Here is a 19113-nt window from a genome sequence, read left to right on the forward strand (position 1 = left end):
GCAACAGTGGGATGACACCCAGAGTCGGTGAATCCGGTGAATCCAAGCGGAAGCAGACACGCCCTTAGGCAGCTGGTGGGACTGTGAGCTGGTACCGTCCCAGGAAGGGTGATTCTGCAATTGCTCCCCAAACTGACAGACGTAGGAAAGCCTTTTGATGTGTAAAACCGCTTACCACTTGGGGAACTTGGCACACGTCTCAAGTGATAGCGGCACAAAGCTCTTCATTGCAACATGGCTTGTAACAGCCCGCGATGGGAAAACACAGAACCCCACGAAGGTACTTTTATCCCCCCCGGGGCTGGGAAAGAGGAAGCTGCAACTCAGGTTGCATTGTTTTCAAGCGGAGGATTTTAGGGGCAGAGCAGGGCTTTCCTGTATGCTGCGGTTTGCACCTGCGACGGGGGTGCGGAGGCCCAGAGGCCTGTCTGTGTGCAATGTAACCCCTCCCACGGCCCCTCACCTCCAGGTTTCAAATTAAGGGCAAGGACACGTCCTTTGGTCCTTTGCCTGCCTCCCTACCCTTCATACACTTCACCTCGTGTTTGTGTGGCTCCCAGCCTGTTTGCCCAGCCTGAGTTATCAGCTGACCTTTGAGGAGCTGGGCTTCTAGTCGCAAAGCACCAAGAGCTTCTCCCTCCTCCCAGGCTCCAGACTCCACTCGGGTGGGGGACTTACTTGTTCCCTCTTTGTCCCACTTCGCCTGGACCCAAGAGCTCTGGGTCCACCCGGGAAGGCGGTGGGCCTTCTCCCTAGATGTGTCCCTGCCATAGCACCCCACACGAAAAGCGACCCCCAGGCTCCCGCCTCCTTTAGGCACAAGCTCCTTGATTGTACCCGCTGATCGAGCCCTCCACGGAAGTCTGGGAAGCCCCGACAGGCCTGCGACTGCCCTTGGACAGGTCCTTTCTCTTGTTTGGGATCTCTCCTCTGAGCCAAGGGGAGAGGCCAGCCCCAGCCTTGCCCGGCGCGCTGCTGAAGGATGGTGACAATACAGGGCACTTCCTGTCCTCGGCGGTCTGCATACATCAACTCATTTAATCCCCACGGTGGGCCTCTGACACAGGTCCTCCTACTTTCCTTGTTGGACGAATGAGGACACTGGGGCTCTGGGAGGTGACTTGACTTGTCCCAGGTCACCGAGCTTGAAGTGGGCGGAACTGGAACTTGAACCCAGGCCATCTGGGTCCAAAGTGCTCATTCTCTTCTGGATGGGGGTGTGGTTTCCTTGGAGTCTGAGCATCACTAGCACGAACGAGTCCTCCAACACGCACACAGCCGCCACGTACCCAGCATCAGCGGTAGGCCCTGGGGCCAGTTCAGTGGACGGATGTACTGAGGACCAAAGCAAGGGAAAGGATAGCCCCAGAGTTATACCTCAAAGGCGAGGCAGGTGGGGAGTCAAAGCAGTGAAGGGGTGACTTTGACGGAGACCAAGCCCTGGGGTGCTTGAGATCAGCTTTATTCCCACTGAACAGATGTGCAAATCAAGGCTGCATGTCTAGTGCACATTTAGTCCGAGGCGGGGGCAGGAGAGAAGTGCAGGCCTCCTCTGGCTGAGGCGGGCCATTTTCCAGGGAAGGGTAGGGGGCTGTCTTCCCTCCTCCTTCTCCGTGAAGCCCGCCAGTCAAGTTTGAGAGGCCTGGGTTCCAATTCTGGTTATGCCAATGTCTTCACTTTGCAGCTTTGCAGTCGGGCCTTCGTGACTCTGACCTTGGTTTCCTTCCCTCTACGATGAGGGTAAATTCAGAGCTCATTTCAGCTATACCAGCTGTTAAGATACTGAAATACTTCCAGTTCTGGTTGGTAAAAATCTGCTATCCCGAGACCCTGAGTTCCCCCCTCCCCACCGGTGGCCTATCTGGGTGGCCCCAGGGCACCCCCATGTTCCAGCAATTCAGAGTGAAACACCAGATCAGTGGAGACCGCCACCTCACCGTCCAGCTGTTGGGCAGAGCTGTTACTGACACATAGCCTGGCCTGGCCTGACGGACAGCAGGTATTTGGAATACTGTCTCCCTCCCGGGATGAAGGGTGATGGCTTGTAGGACTCTGGTAAGGATTTAGAGGGTTAACATCTCTCTGGAACCATCAGGAGCTTGTTAATAATAGCAATAATAATACCAGCACGCCTATCTGTCTTTCTTTGGCCTCAGGAGTAGCTCAGATTTCTCCCACGTGCCTCTCAGGACTCAGTTTCCCCATCTCCATGCTCCCTAAGCCCCCGCCCCCGGCCAAGTGTCCCAATGGCCAGGATGGCAGGTGGGGCTGCTATCTCCCTAGGCTGTTTGCTCTCCCTCTTCCAGGGCTGCTACCCAAGCCAAGGCCCTTGAATAAAAGGCCAGGTCACCTGTGTCCTGCTTCCTCTCCTCTGGCCTGGATCATGTTCCAGCTCCTCACTGCTCTGGCGCTCTTGGGAGCGCTGGCCGCCCCAGCAGGTAGGCACACTGCGTGTGGTCCCCCGAGAGCAGGACTGAGAGTGAGAGCGAGAACGAGCTAGCCAGAGAGACCATCCAGGTTCACACGCGTGAATCCAGCTTCAGAGTCTGAGGCCCAGCCCCTCCCCCCTCGGCTTTCTGTCTAGCAGGTGCAGCTGAACTGTGCTTGAGACCGTAGTGCTGGAGTCAGGCTGCCAGGGTTCAAATCTTGGCTCCGCCACTTCTTCGCTAGGTGACCTTAAGCGAGTTGCGGAACCTCTCTGTGCTTCCGTTTTCCCATCTGTGAAATTAGGGTGATGATGACCCTTCTCAAAGAGCTGTTGGGGAGAAAAAAAAAGCTGCTGGGGGCACCCATGGAATTAATACGTTTGAAGAGCTTTTTAAGAGCTTAGAACAGTATCCGGCCATATGTAGCCCTGTCCAAAGGGAATCTTACTGAGAGCCGAGAGCCGTTATTTTTCCTTACTTTGCCTACCTGTCTCCCCTTTGGTTCTAGTTCTGCCCCCGTTGGCCCAGGTTGGGGATCAAGTGACCTGGCACTTGGCCAGGATCTCACTGTGTGATCTTGAGGGAGACTCTGAGCCCATCTGCTCTCAGTTTCCTCGTGGATCCATCTATAAGCGGCAGGTGTATGAGACGAGGTTCGCTGTTTTCAAACTGTGCTTCTTCGAGCCCCGAGGTTTCTCGGAAGAGCCCCAGGTGCCTCTCTGCAGATCAACAAGAAGGCTGCCCGGACGGACACAGCTGTCCCCAGCCTAGCCCAAGAAGGGACATTCCACTTTTATCTGTTCAACTCCCGGCTTGCGAGGGAGGTGTTTGGAGAAAGAGTTCCCTGGTGAGAACTGCAGATGAACTGGAGATCGATCGCCAGCGGCTCCGGCTTAGCGATGCTGATCCCTGCCTCCGAATAGCCCAGCCCTTAGTCCTATTCTTGAATCTTGTGTGTGTGTGTGTGTGTGTGTGTGTGTGTGCACGCCTGTGTTTTCCTCCTTACATCGCAGGCTCTGATCACTCCTCTCTCCCCACAGGGACCGCCAAGACGTGTCCAGCCTGCTCTCTGCTGGGAAACTGCACCGAGAGAACCTGTCCTCCCGCCAAGGAAGCCTGCTTGTTTAGCCAGATGCAGCTGGGTGGGGGACCGGATGGGTGCTGGGTGGAGGACCGACAAAGCGGGTGGGCAGGGGTTGGGGTGCGGAGGGGGAGGCATAGAAGAACCACCCTGGGACTGGAGACCACAGGCTTTGTCTCATAGCTCAGTTCGGGGTCACTGGGATGGGCGTGGGGCTGCAGGGGCTTCCATGCCAGCTGAGGACCTCTGGGGACTGCTACGGACGGGACTGTGGTCCGGGGTGGGTGTGGGGGGGGGGACAAGAGTCTCTAATCTCTCCTCCTCAACCTCTATTGCCAGAAAATGGGATTGTCATCAAGAACGGGTCATGTGTCACCCCTGGGGAATGCCGAGAAGGTGTCTACGCCCTGACCTATGGCCCCCACTCGAGTCTCTGGGTCAGCATGGCCTGTTGTGAGAACAACTGCAAAGGGGCCACCCGACAAGGTTTGTTGGCAGGACTTGGGGGTCACAGCCCCAGGAAGGGTGCTGTGGGAACTTGGCCTCGATTTCCAGCTCTGCCTGGCTGACCGGGGCAAGGAGAACCTCAGTATTCTCATCTGGAAAATGGGTGGGAAATAAACTTGGCAGGGGGTGCCTTCCAGCACAGGGCTGGCCTGTAGCAGGCACTGGAGCAATCGTAGTGGCACTCACTCACTTACTGGAGGGCTGGGGAGGAGCCCCAAAGTTTTATTTCTCCTTAGCAGAGGAGCTCCCCTGAGGGCTAGCCAAGCAGAGCAAGAAATGGAGGGATGGCAACAGGCCCCGTCTAGGGTGAGGCCGGCGAGGCCCCAGGGTGCAGAATTTACAAGGCATTCGCTTTTAGGCGCTGACTCTGCGCTTGCATGACCTTGGGAGGGAGCGTCTCCTTGCTGGCCTGGCTCCAGACCTGGCTCTGAGCGGTGATAAAGATCACGTTTTGTTGCTCGGTGATTTTTCCAAAGAAGGAATTTGTATCTGGCAGGTGTAGCAACGGGGAGGCGGGGGAGACCGGAGACAGCTCCACACTGGGGGCTGCTAGCCACGCTTTCAACCACCGGGGATTTCCCTCCTCCTAAAAACTGTGCCGCTCACCAAATAGGACCGCCAGTTCCAAGCTGAGAGGCAGGCATGCCGTGCGGTATATAAAATGCCGGTACTGATTACGACTGCGTTAGACAAAATTCCTATGTGTACAGAGAGATCAAAGGGACTATCTCGGAATGCTCTGAGTAATGGCTTTTGCTGGGGCAGCGCTGCCCGGTAGGAATGCCGTGCGAGCCACACACGTAATGAGCGGTTTTCTAGTCGCCACGTTCAACAGTACAAAGAAACAGGTGAAATTAACTTTGAGAACGTATTTTATTTAAGGTAACACATTAAACTATCCTTTTGACATGTATGTAATCAACAGAAAATTATTAATGAGATATTTTCTTTTTTTGCTTCAAACTAAGCCTCTGAAATCTAGGGTGTGTTTTATGCTCACAGCACATTCCAAAGGGAACGTACCAGGTTTCTTTTCTTTTTTTCCCCTTTCCTTTCCTTTTCCCTTCCCTTCGCTTCTCTTCTTTTCTTTTTTTTTTATTTTTTAAGATTTTATTTATTTATTTGAGAGAGTGAGCAAGAGAGAGAGAGAACACAAGCAGGGGAGGGGCACTGGGAGAGGGAGAGAGAGGCTCAAGCAGACTCTGTGCTGAGCGCAGGGCCTGATGCAGGGCTCGATCCCACGACCCCAAGATCATGACCTGAGCTGAAATCAAGAGTTGGAGGCTTGGGGCGCCTGGGTGGCACAGCGGTTAAGCGTCTGCCTTCGGCTCAGGGCGTGATCCCAGCGTTATGGGATCTGAGCCCCACATCAGGCTCCTCCGCTACGAGCCTGCTTCTTCCTCTCCCACTCCCCCTGCTTGTGTTCCCTCTCTCGCTGGCTGTCTCTATCTGTGTCGAATAAAAAAAAAAAAAGAGTTGGAGGCTTAACTGATTGAGCCACCCCATTGCCCTTCTTTAGCCAACTTTTCTGTTTGCCAATATTGCAATATAAACACACATGAAAACGATTGGTGGCTTAGTTTTGACTCAGAAAAAATATGCTTGAGCAGTTTTCTCTTAAATGTTTCAGATCTCTAAGAAAGCTCTGGAATTGATCAGGTGTTGGAGAGCCCAGAGGCCACAGCTCTGCTTTTTGGCAGAACACCACAATACCTTAAAACCTAAAATAACACGATCACTTTTTCTTTTTTTTCTTTTTTTTTTTAAAGATTTTTAAAATTTATTTATTTGACAGAGATAGAGACAGCCAGCGAGAGAGGGAACACAAGCAGGGGGAGTGGGAGAGGAAGAAGCAGGCTCATAGTGGAGGAGCCCGATGTGGGGCTTGATCCCATAACGCCGGGATCACGCCCTGAGCTGAAGGCAGACGCTTAACCGCTGTGCCACCCAGGCGCCCCAACACGATCACTTTTTCATCACTTTTGGAATTCAGTGTGTTCACGGGAGGGCTTTTGTCTGTGCGGTCAGCGCTGTGTTTCCAGAACAGGGTCTGGCACACAGTAGGTGCTCAAGAAATGTTTGTGGCATAAATAAAAGAACCCACAGGATCCAGCCCGAAGGTTCGTTTAGGACAAATGACCAGCGTGGGGCAGCCTCACCTCTGGCTGTTTGCTGCTCTTCAGAACACGTCTTCAGGGGTTGGCAGGAGGTGCTGAGACCAGGCCGGTCCCACTTTGGAGGAAAATGCTCTGGATTGTGCTGGGGGGTGGGGCGGGGTGAGAACAGGGGGCTGCGGGGGAGGGGGGTTCTTAGCCTTCATCCCACCCTGACCTCACCCACTCCCAGCAGAGGCGGCGCCCGAAGCCCAGCTCAACGGAGTGAAATGTCACTACTGTTTCGGGGATAAGTCAGCCTTGTGTGACTCCCGTTTGGTCATGAACTGCACCGGTGATCAGACTGTGTGTCTTACCCTCAATGGGACATGGAGCGGAGGTAGGGGTTCCTTCCCGTCAGGGGGCATCTGGGTGGCAGGCCTCCCTCTCACCTGCATGAATAAGTCTCAAGGTTCATTTGCATGTGCGTTCTGGTTACCCTATTGCAAATCACTCACAAATGCAGCAGCTTAAAGTCATGGCCATCGTCTTATTAACTCTTCTAGCTTCCGTGGGGTGGGAATTGTGGAAGAGCACAGCTGCACAGTTCTGAGTTTCTCGTGGGATCCCAGGCAGAGGGTGGCCCGAGCTGGAACTGCAGGTCCGGGAGCAACTAGGGGGCTTGCCGAGCATCTCACACGCATAGACTCTGGGCCTTTCCAACGTGGTTGCCCCACATTGGGTAGATTGGGCTTCCCCACATCATGGCTGCTGCCACCTTTCCATGGTGACTGAAGACTTTAAGAGTGAGCATTCCAGCAGACAAAATGGCATCTGCGTGGTCTTTTATGACCTGGCCTTGGAAGTCACACAATGTCATTTTCCCGTGCGTTATTGGTTGAAACAGTCACAGAAGTCCATCTGGTTTCAAGGGGAGGAAGCCTAGACCCTCACCTCTTCACGCGCCCAGGAGTTTGCAGATGTATTTTAAAATCACCATTATGTGTTTGCAAATGGTTGGGGCAGAGGCTGTTTGAGTGAAAGGCTTGGAATAGAACCATACTGACCAGAGTTAAGCCAACAAAGTGACAGAGAGAAGCGGTCTGGGCTTCTGCTCCCGGTAGACTGGATCCTCTGAAGGGTCTTCCTGCTACTAACAGTGGCATACAGGGAAGGTGTGTGAGGTTGGGGGTGTGGGGGGGACACAGGTGGTGGGACTAGTCTGCCCCGGGGGACTGCCATTGTTTAAAAATGCTGGAATATGGTGATTAAAAAGAAGCAGATTGATATTTAGTCATTTTTATTATAATTTTTTTTAAAGTGAGCTCTATGCCCAACACGGGGCTTGAACTCAGGACCCGAAGATCAAGAGTCCTAGGCTCTACCAACTGAGCCAGCCAGGCGTCCCTAGTCAGTTATATTATTGTCTTTATTTTTTATTTTTATTTATTTATTTTTTAAAGATTTTATTTATTTATTTGACAGAGAGAGACAGTCAGCAAGAGAGGGAACACAGGCAGGGGGAGTGGGAGAGGAAGAAGCAGGCTCCTAGCAGAGAAGCCTGATGTGGGGCTCGATCCCAGAACGCCGGGATCACGCCCTGAGCCAAAGGCAGACGCTTAACGACTGCGCCACCCAGGCGCCCCCAGTCATATTATTGTTTTTAAATGCGCCACAAAGAGTCTACCCCCTCAGAGCCGGCTCCCATTAGTCTCCCCCTCGGTATGCCACTGTTTACCGATGAACTGGATGTTGTACAAAAATACTTTTCCATGCTTTGGGGGCTTATAGGAAGTTAGGAGAATTTCCACGGGTCCCCAGACACAGTGAAAATGTGAGCAGAAATCAGAAGAAGAGCAGTAAGCAAACCTGAAAAGCACAGTGGCCCTGAGAAGAAATGCTGATTGCACCCTGCTTGGGGTGACTAGGTCTTGGGTCCACAGGATGGCTGGAGAGCAGACTCCTAGAGTTCCACCTAAGTCAGGGACCTTGGAAGGAGACTGAAATGATCCCTGATTGGTAGTGCCTCTTAGTTCTCAGGATAAACAAAGGCAAATCCTCTCCATGAAAAGCCCCCAGGAGCCCCCCACCAACATCAACCAAATACAAGCTCAGTCAGAGCTCATGAAATGCGCAAGAGGACAAGTCACCATGAGTGAGAGCAGAGGCAACAGACAAGAGACGTGGGTTCATGAGGAGCTCAGCTCTTATAATTATCAGCTGCAGAACATAACTGTATGAGAAGTAGTCAAAGGAATAAACTTAGAATCGCAAAAAGGAGCAGGCATCAGGAGGTTGTAAGAAATGACCGGGCAGATTTGAAGATGAATCATATATAGAACTATCAGGAGACATGGGAACTTTCAGACAGAGAAAGTCTGAAAATCAAGGTGGGAAGGCTCTGGCTCTGAGTCTCCCCCTGCTGCTTCCCCCTGTTTCTGCAGGGGGTCCCCAAATCCTGAAGGGCTGTGCTACCCCAAATGTCTGCCACCTGCAAGTGAACACGACCCTGGGCCCGGAAGCATCTGGATTTCATCTCATCAGCAAGCCTGAATGCAACTATGTGGCTACTCCCACCCCACCAGGTGCCTTTGAACCCTGACTCCCAGAGATTCCACCTTCTCTGCCCTTCCCAGATCCCACATGCCCTTCCCAATCCTATGTGTTTCCAGGGTATCCCCTCCCCCTACCAATATGCTCTCAGGGAGCGCAATTACCCATATAAGAGCACACACCCACACACCCACAAACATCGACATCTGTATCCCAGCGCCCAAAACACACCGACAGAGGAACACACAAGTCTAGACACAAGCATCCTGTCGTGTGCGTGAGATTAGACATACAAGCTCTGTTTCAACAAGAAACCTCATGGTATTTTTCTTTCTTTCCTTCTCTTCCTCGCTTGCGAGAGAAGACAGATTTGCCAACAGTCTTCTTTCGGCTTAACAAAGAATACGGACAGTAAGTTTTGTCTTCCAGAAAAGAGAGGTGCTAATTGAGATTGTATTTACCAGGGCAACAGTTTTTTAAGTGAGACAACTGAACAGGATCAGAGACGTTTCGGAGGTGAGAAAGGCAATTTTCGAAGCTGGATAGAGCAGCCTTCCCTCAGCTCCAGGGACGCGGAAGCCCCTTTGGTTAGAAACCGTACAGCGAAGACAGATCTGCGATGCAGGGGAGAATCCATTCGCACCTTGGCTTCTTCCTCAGATCACCAGCTGTCGGAGTCCGACTTTTAAAAACTAAACAGTGGATGAAATTAATGATCGCAATGAAGGGGAAAAAAGGTGGACCCAGGAGCTCAAAATGTACGATATGTAAAGGGCCAAACAGGGTAACTAACAACCGGAACACAGGACAGGGAATCTTTGCATATACGGTCCCTACGGGCATGTAACCCATCCAGGCAGGGACTCCTCCCTTGTCGGGTCCGTGCGCACGGACAGGGGAAAGCACGCAAACATATAAAAGTACAACACGCACACAGACGTGCGGAAACACTTTACCAACATTCTACAGAGATGTTCACATCTGTAGTCCAACATCTGTATCCAGGCGCCCTAAACCTTGCTGGGAACCCAGACACACCCGGACACAGAAACATGCTCAGACCCACAAAACCAGCCTTATAAGTATCCACATAGACAGGTGCTCTGTTCACACAGAGACACACCTAGACCCCTTCTCACACAGGGGCCCATGGAGCCGCACGCAAACACCCCCACCCTTCCACAGAGAGTTCCAGAACACACAGAATTCAACATAGGCCCACACAACCACGTGTGAACACAGGGAAACAGGCCTGCGTGCTTGGCATGCCGACTTCATCATTGCAGACACACACACACACACACACACACACACACACACACGTGGTTCTCCAGCTGGCTTATCTTCCTCTCTCCCCAGGTCCCCCTGCAGCTACAACTCTGACCAAGGATAAGGTCACCACCTGTCTCACCTGCTCAGGCCTCAATAATTGTGACCCTGTCCTCTGCCCAGCAGATAGGAACTACTGCCTGCAGACATTGGGCATCCTGGGTGAGTGTCCCTGGAGACAGAGTTGGGTGGGGGACGCAGAAAGGGGGCCTGAGGCAGACCAGGACCTCTCCTTGCCAGCCCCCCGCCATGTTTGCTGCCCTGACTCCAGCCATGGAGGCCAGAGGCTGGTTCCAAGGGAGCATGTGAGTTTAAGATCTGATGCCACATTGCTCTCGATATTTATGGCTGAGTGTCAGATCAGCTCAAGGCGTAGAGGCCTAACCAGTCACAGAAGAACAAATACCAGGACTCGTCTTCTATGAGAGACATAGGGTAGTCAAAATAACAGGACGGTGGTAGTTTTAGTTTTGCAAAAGAGAAAGTTCTGGAGATCTGTTGCATCACAGTGTAAATATAGTTAACGCCACTGAATGTACACTTAAAAATCCAAAGAGGGCAAATTTTATATCTTGTGGGGTGTTTTCATTTTTGTTTTTTGGGGTCACGGTTAAAAAAAACTTTGTGGCTTAAAACAACAATTTATTATTTCTCACTATTCTGCAGGTTGACGAGGCTCAGTGTAGGCAGGTCTTGTGCTCCAAGGGTGAGGTCCCCCATGTGGCTGTGTTCTCTGAGAACCTGGCTGGGGCTGGAACGTTCAATACAGCCTCTTCATTCCGGGGCCTCTGTGTGTGTGGTCTGTCTTCAGTCAGTAGCCTTGCTGAGCTTCCTTACAGCATGGTGGCTGGCTTCCCAGAAGGAAGAGGTGGGAACCATGGCTTCTTAAGAGAGAAGCCCGGAACTGGCCCAGTGTCGGTCCCGCCACAGTCTCTCGATGAGAGCAAGTCACAAGGCCAGCTCAGATTTGAGGGGTGAGGAAACGGATCCCACCTCTCGATGTGGGAGTGGTAAGGGTAAGATGCAGAAAAGCATGGGGGATGGGAGATCCCGTTGCAGCCATCTTGGCATCTAGGGCAACATTCTGGGCAAGGAGGCCTCTGTCAGACTGCCCCATAAGGGGAAAAACTAGACTCTTCTGTAAACGGGAAGGGGGGTTGAACTGGAAACCAGCTCTTCTCTGTCTTCTAACAACTTAAGTAGGGGTAGTAAAGATAGTGTACGAGGCCCGGTGGTGGGCGTTTCTGGGATCCTTGAGAAGTTTCTGGCTAAGCCCATGAGGTGCTCGTAGATAGGTCGGGAGACATCACATGATCGCCTTTCCTCACAAGCCTGCCCTCTACATCTCTCCAGCCTTAGAGGACGGTAACTCTGTTGTCTGGAGAAGTGGCTCCTGCGTGGCCTCCAAGGACTGCGGATTTGGCAACTCCATCTCTGCGTTCACCTACAGCGTTGACTTGGGCTTCTGGATCAACTCCACCTGTTGCCAAGGCAACTGCCAAGAACTCACTCCTCTCGGTACGCTGCCACCCGAAAGCAGTCGTGGGTGGCCAGGGAAGCGGTGGGGTGACTGTGGAGGAGAGTTTGTCCTAAGTTGAGGAAGGCGGGCAGGCAGGAGCATCCCCATTCCCCAGCCAGGCTGCCCGACTTTACCCTGATCCCAGCTAAGTGGGAAATCCCAAGAAGGTCATCCCCCTGCGGGAGAGCCTGTGAGTGCATGGAGGGCTCTGGAGGTTCTGAGAGTCCTCCTGACTGTCACCCTCTCCTCTACAGAAGTTCTGCCAACCTCACACACCCTGAGCGAGTTCCTGTGTCCTACGTGTCCTAGCGGCCAGCCGGGGCCCTGCAATTCCTCCTTCTATATGCAGTGTCCCAGTGGGGAGACGGAGTGTGTCCAGCTGGACCTGGTGCTTGTAGAAGGTAATGTGTGTGTGTGTGTGTGTGTGCGCACGCGTGTGCATGTGTGTACATACACATGGCGCGTGCCCAAGAGTGAGCACGTTGGTTTTGGATTTGGGCGTGCTTGAGTTGGGGGTACTGTCCAAAAGGAATAGAATGCAAGCCGCATGTCGAATTTAAAGTTTCCAAGGAACCACATTAAAAGTACAAAGTAACATGAAATTAATTTAATATTTTATTTAACCCAATTTATCCAACAGTTGTAATTTCAACATGCAATCGGCATAAGAAATTATAAACGAGATATCTTACATTCGTTTTTTTCCTACTAAGCCTTTGGAATCTGGTGTGGATTTTATACTCACAGCCCGTTTCAGCACAGACCAGCCGTATCTCTACTGGGCAATAGCCGTGTGTGGCTAGTGGCTACTGTACTGAAAATTCTAGAACAGGGGCACCTGGGTGGGTCAGTCAGTTAAGCGTCCAACTCTTGATTTCAGCTCAGGTCATGACCTCAGGGTCGTGGGATCCAGCCGGTTTGGGCTCTGCACTCAGCAGGGAGGATTCTCTCTCCCTCTCCCTCTGTCCCTCCCCCTGCTCGCACTCTCTCTAAGAAATAAATAAATCTTAAAAAAGAGAGAGAGAGAAAGTTCTAGAACATAGTAAGTGCTATGTACGGCATTTCAGTGAATCTAAGACCATCATGGCTCTGCGAGGAAACATACCCCAGTTCAGGGCAAACCAAGACAAATACAGACTATGCTGTGAGGCGCTTTTTTTTTTTTTTTTTTAATGGAGAAGGTCAAAGCTAAATACAGGAGCGGACAGTTTAATAAATCCCACATGCCCTTCCCCCAACCCCAGTAATTATCCACTCGTGGCCAATCCTGTTTCATCTCTACCCCCGCCCCACATAATTTTGAATGCAACCTCAGATATCATATCACTTGAACCCTAAGTATTTCCATACATTTCTTTAAAAGATAAGGACTTAAAAACAAGCCACAATGGTGGTGAGGTGTTCTTCTTTGGTAAAAATAAGACTGGATCACTTTCACATCCCCCACCAAATCTCAATAAACCGGTTACGTTTGTATATCTATGTTTACATAAAAATGTATTACATTGTACCATCTTCCACCGTATGTGGCTCTCAGGAGGCACAGGAAGAAGTTGAGAAGCCCGGGCACTAAGTCCGTTGGTGGGGTGTGTGAAACAGAGTGACCTCCCGGTGTCACAGTCATGAATACATTCAGTACTATGAGTATTGAATACAAGTAAGAGAAAGCCTGCAACATAGACGGAAGGTATAAAGAGTAACAATGAAAGGCACAGTGGGACCAGGCCCCAGCTTGGGGATCCCAACGTTTCCGGTGAGTTCTCCGAAGGACGTGGGTCGGAGGGCCTCCTTGGCCCCCAGGGTTGGTCCGTTCCCACGTTTCCTGTTGGACGTGATAGTTTTGTGTTTTATGACAACTCGGCAGATCCCAAGGCTCTGACCTGGAGAGACAGGCGGCCCCGCAGGGCTGCAGGGAGTTGCGGGGAAATGGGCTTGGTCAGGGGCCGCCAAGGCCCGGGCATAGGGACGGGGGCTGGCCGGGGTGGTGCACGGTGGCAGGTGCGCGTGGGCCCTGGGGACACCTGCCTGAGCACTCGGCCTCATGCGCGTCCTCCCCCGCGTCTCCGCAGGCGGCCAGAATGTGAGCGTGAGTGGCTGCGGCTCCCAAGACCTGTGCGGTGCCCTTGCCGCCACTGAGGGGCTGCTGGCGCTGCCTGGCCACCGGCTGACCCGCCGGCCCCACTGCAGCACCAGCCAGAGGGCCATCATGGACTCCAAGTGCCACTCGGGCGCGCCGCGGGGCCTCTACCTCACCCTGTCCGTGATGCTGGTGGCCCTGGGCACAGCCGCCCTCTCCTGAGCAGGCCCCCCTCGACCACCCTAGCCCCGCAGGCACTCAACCCCGCTTGTGTCCCACGTGGCTAGATGGCATCCTGACTCCCCCTACTTCTGGCATTTCTAGGCCTGGAAACTGCTGGTGAGAAAAGTCGGAAACCAGGGGGTGAGCCTCCTCCCTCAGACTACAGGCTTCCCCAAGGCTACTCCTCTTTCTTAACACCAGGGTCCCTATACCTCCTCCCTCAGACTAGGCTGTACTTCCTCAGACCTCAGACTAGAGATGCCTCCATGGGCCCCAAAGACTAAGCCTCCTTCCTCAAACTAGGGGGTCCCCAATACCAGGCTACTTCCTCAGACTAGGGCTGTGTCTCTTTTCCTGAACATTGGGATGCAGCTCCTTCTGTCTCCCTCTTTAGGGTCTAGAAAAGTCTTGGGCAGCCAAGATGGGGTTTGAGGACCAAATACACCCCCTTCCCAGGCTTTTAGAGCACCCCTTCCACCCCCACCACAGTCCCTCTTCTGTCTGGGCTCAGTCTCCCCACTGTCACCAAATCTGAATGAATTGCATCCCACAATGCCTAGTGGTTTGGGTTTCCTTCTTCTCCCATCACAGCCTCAAATGGGGCCCTGATGTGGTCCGCTCTCCCCTCCGCGGGCTCTGGGACCCGAGGAGACCAGCGGATGACAGTGTCTGGGAGCCAGGGCAGGCTTAAGAGCAAATGCTCCGTCTGGAGTGAGTGTCATTTTCGAGCCAGCATTGGACCCAGAGGATTGAGCAGAGAGGTAAAGATGGGGAACTCAGCAGGAGGCGGAATGCCGGGAACCATCTGCTTTCAGCTGCAAGTAATACAAAGTCCAACAAAAAGAACCGAAAGCAATCACTTGGTGCTGATTGGACAAATATTTATTGATCACATGCTATGCATCAAGGACTGTTCTAGACACCGAGGATACATAGCAAAGAAACTTCTCTGCTCTCAGGAGGGTTATGTGTCAGTGGGGGAGACAGATAACAAACAGAGCGCAGGGAAGAGGAATGGGGAGGCCGGCAGGAGGGGTGCGTTTTTACATGAGAGGCCTCAGGAAGGTGAGATCTGAGTGAAGACCCGAAGGGGGTGAGGCAGAGGGCCGTGCAGGTGTGTGGGGTGCGGACGGGGCCATTCCAGGCAGGGGAACTGTAAAGGCAGAGGCCCCGAGGTGGGAGCAGTAAGGAACCGTGAATACACACCTGAACCGGAGGAAGGGAGGTGGGGCCCCCAGGGGCCATTCATTCAGCAGGTCAAGGGAGTCACTGAGAACCTAGCTTGCTGGCCTGCCGTCCTCAGTTTGCATGATGGTGGCTGGAGCTCCAGCGACTGGCCCTCATATGACCACGTCCAAAGCCGGAGGACGTGGCCTCCCATCCTTGTCTTCCCGGAAACCCTGTCCCCTGGCTGACTTTCTTCACGTCCCATTGGCTGAAATGGAGCCAGCCGATCCCTGTCAAGGTGACGGTAATCCTGATTGACTTCCCTTAACCAAGAGTCAGTCTCTGGGGTTGAGAGAGGACCCCGCCTCTCATGAACTCCATGGTTGGACCCCAGATTCTGCACAAAATAGGGTTCCTTTTTTAAGAAGATTTATTTATTTATTTTAGAGAGAGAAAGCACACAAGCAGGGGGAGGGGCAGAAGGAGAGGGAGAGAATCTCAAGCAGGCTCTGACTCCCCACTGAGCACAGCGACTGGGGCCTCCATCTCACCACCCCGAGGTCATGACCTGAGCTGAAATCAACGGTTGGCCGCTTCCCTGACTGAGCCACCCCGGCTGTGTGGCCAGGGCTGGGACCACGCAGAAGGCACGACGGCCAGTTCCATGGATGCTTCCAGAAGCAGCAGTGGAGGAGGTGTGGTTTTAACCCTCTGACCTGGAGTGCTTCCTCTTGGCAAAGTCAGGTGGCAAAGGAGCCTGGGAAATGCGGTTTTCCAACTCGCAGCCGTCAGCAGGACAGGCTGTGGAAAGGAGGGGCCGCAGGCGAGGAACAATGACACTGGCCCGGTCCCTTCCCCTCTCTCAGGCCCGGTTTCCTCATCTGTAACATGGGAGTAGTGATTGTTCCTGAAAAAGTGAATGTATCTAGATAGCGTTTAGCAGGTAATACGCTTTCAGTGGGTGGCGGTCATGAGGCTGCTTCTTGTCTTAGTCAGCTCGGGCAGCCATAAGCACACACCACGGACTCGGTGACTTACACTCCAGACATTTTCTCACAACTCTGGAGGTTGCGAGTGTGAGGTCAAGGTGCCAGTGTGGTTGGGTTCTGGTGAGGACCCTCCTCCTGGTTTCCGGGTGGACGCCTTCTCTCTGTGTCCTCACGTGGCAGAGACAGGGCCCTCCTTCTGGTCTCTTCCCCTTTCGCGTAAGGACACGAATCCCATCCCACAGCCTCGCATTCCTACCCCTTCTGCATGATCTCTCAGAGGCCCCACTTCCAAATACCATCACGCTGAGGGGCCGGGGCTTTCACCTCTGAATTTTGGGGCCAAACATTCACTTCCTGACACTGCTGAGAGAGAAAAGGGAAGGACGTTCGATTTGTGGTAAGCGCCCTGTCGCTGTTTCCGATCATTTATCTGATTTAATGCCCTGTGCAGAGGCATTAGAGACCGTCATTTTGCAGATGAGGAACAGGGACCTCTGAGGGTCCCCCTCAAGGTCACACGTCACGTAGCTGGACGCATCTGTGGCTGCTGAGTCAGGATTCCTGTGGACCGAGGGGTCACCGGGCCCAGTGTTGAAGGATGGGCATGTCCTTGTAAAGACTCTCCACACAGAGTCCGTGAGCCTCACCCACAGTGCACCTGCCGTGCGAGTGGGAAATACACTGTTGTTGTGATAAAGCCACCAAGACGTCGGGCTGTTTGTTCCTGCCGTGACATCACATGGCCCATCCTGACTAGTACAGAGACCACAGAGGGAAGAGAAGGCAGATATGGGGGGCAGAGCTGCGTATCTCAAGACTGCTGCCCTAGACGGGGTCGTGGTTAAGATCTCTGGACTCAGACCCGGGTTTGCAGTGTGGCTTCACAAGTGATCCGTTGTGTGGCCTGGAAAAGTCTCGGAACGTCTCTGAGCCCTGCGTTCCCATTGGGAAGAGGGAGGTAGTCATAGTTTGACCTCCCGTTACTGTCAGGTGTGCCAAGCATAAGGCTTGGCACGTCCTCAACTTTCAACGGATGGACGCTGTCCCCTGCCGGGGTGTTAATCACCACAACAGCTGTACTGTTTATGATTGTGTGACAGGGACAATGGAGACTGCCGGAGAAAGTGCTAGGAAGTGGCAGCCATGGGATTTGAACCCACATCTGCCTGATTCTGGAGGATAAATTTTGCCCCCCGTTAAACACTGAGGAAACATCAGGATGCACACAAGAGTAGAGAAGATAGTATAATGAACCTTCAGGTATCTATCCCCCCCTCTATGGCCCCCGCGTCAAAAGTTACCCACATTCTGCCAATTATATCCCCTTTCCCGTCCCCTTCTCCTTCCCTCCCTCCCCCCTCTCCTCCATATCTTCCTCTCTTCTTCTTTTCCTCTCTCCATCTGTCTTCTCTTCCGTCCGCCCTCCCCCCTTCCCTTCCTACTCCTACCCCCTCCTCTCTTCCTTCCTCTTTGTGCCAAGAAGTTTTCAAACAAATCCCAGACATCGCGTTTTCCCCAGAAATACCTCATCGTGCGTCAGAGCATGCACACATAACCTCTGCATTACGTGTCCTTCCTGGGAGGGAGGACAGACTAAGATAAAGCAGCTGAGAGCTTCCCTGACCTGCTCCCATCCCTGTCCATTAGCAAAAGGCCCTGGATGTCCCGGCCTTTAGGGGACATCTCCCCTCACTGCTGGGGCTGTGGTCTTCTTCTCAAGTCCTCATAGAAAAATCATATCAGCACTGCGTACCTTGATACGTAGCTGGGATTCACACCAAAGAGAGAGACGGTGGTTAAGAGTGTGGACTCTGGGGGCACCTGGGTGGCTCAGTCGGTTAAGCGTCTGACTCTTGATTTCAGCTCAGGTTATGATCTCAGGATCGTGAGATCGAGCCCCACATTGGGCTCCACACTGAGAGTGGAGCCTGCTTGAGATTCTCTCTCTCCCCCTCTCCCTCTGGTCCTCCCTGCTCTCTCTTTCTCAAACAAACAAACAAACAAACAAACAAAGAGTGAGGACTGTGGTACCAGTCTGTCGGGGTTCAAGTGCCAGCTTTGCCAGTTACTAGTTTTGTGACCTTGGTGAGGACCATATGTGCACAGTAATCAGAGTTCAACACAAGTAAATAAAAGCCTTTAACTACTATGGTTGGGGAGGGGGAGCACCCTTTGGGTCACACGGCCAGATGTGTGTTGGACTCCCAAAGCCCCTTTCTTTCTCCTACCAGCTATGGCCTCCTGTCTGCCTGGCTGGATGCCTGCCTTAAGGTGGGGTGCAGAGGAGCCTGGGGTGGCGAGGAAGGAAAGAGATGTTTCTGTGAGATTGGAGGCCCAGGGGATGGGGCCAGGATATGATCCACGTCGGCTGAGCTGGGAGCCCACGGAGGTGCTCAGGAAATGCTTGCAGGCAGAAACAGCCATCTGGTGACCGTGACCCTGGAGTCTGCAGGGGTGTGTGTGTGGAAGGGTGGAGGGGTGAGGGGTGGGGGTGGGGTGACGGGATACTGGGAGTCTAGCCTGCGCAGAGGGTTTAATTTTATTGTACATTCCTAAATTTCTTTAAGGGCACCAATGTGAGTACGTTATTCAGTTCTTAAAAATTTATTACAAATGACTTAAAACACACAAAAACAAAGAGTAAGCAGTGTCTCTCACCGCTCAGCTGACAGGAAGCATCAAAACAGCTGCAATCCCCAGTGGCCCCTTCCCTGACCACTGCCTTTCCTCCTTCCCTCCGGAGATAAGTGCTACCCCGAGCACCATACTTGTAATTTTGCTACAAATATACATGCTTTGAATTTTCCCCCTTTTCCTTTTCCCTCCTCTCCGTCTTTCCTCCCCATAGACTCTCCCCGGGGACCTCCCCCTCCCAGGGATTTCATGTTAACAGCCTCCCGGAGCTCCTCCTGTTATTCCCCAAAGTCGAATAATCCCATATAGACATTTGATGCATAAATACGTGTAGATACAAACATACGCATGCGCTGATATCCGTATACGAGTAGACACTTACACACTTACACACATACATATGTATATTGGTATGTAAGGGTGTTTTGGTCTTTAGTAGGATATTAGCCACAGCTCTCCTCTGCATCTTGCTTTGCTCTCTTAACAGCACGTCATGGAAATTCTCCAAGTCTTTTG

General features: G+C 52.7%; 1 protein-coding gene across 1 annotated transcript; it reads left to right on the forward strand.

Annotated features, from left to right (window-relative positions):
• Positions 1-3438: 3438 nt before the first annotated feature.
• On the forward strand, positions 3439-14300 carry LOC103657016. The gene is made up of 8 exons (XM_040633048.1): positions 3439-3568; positions 3847-3993; positions 6364-6507; positions 8552-8692; positions 10020-10151; positions 11343-11507; positions 11763-11909; positions 13578-14300. The coding sequence occupies exons 1-8, from the start codon at positions 3559-3561 to the stop codon at positions 13805-13807; spliced, it is 1116 nt and encodes a 371-aa protein (XP_040488982.1). The 5' UTR covers positions 3439-3558; the 3' UTR covers positions 13808-14300.
• The last annotated feature ends 4813 nt before the right edge of the window (positions 14301-19113 follow it).

Source organism: Ursus maritimus, unplaced genomic scaffold (assembly GCF_017311325.1).
Source record: "Ursus maritimus isolate PB19 unplaced genomic scaffold, ASM1731132v1 scaffold_19, whole genome shotgun sequence".
Classification (NCBI taxonomy): domain Eukaryota; kingdom Metazoa; phylum Chordata; class Mammalia; order Carnivora; family Ursidae; genus Ursus; species Ursus maritimus.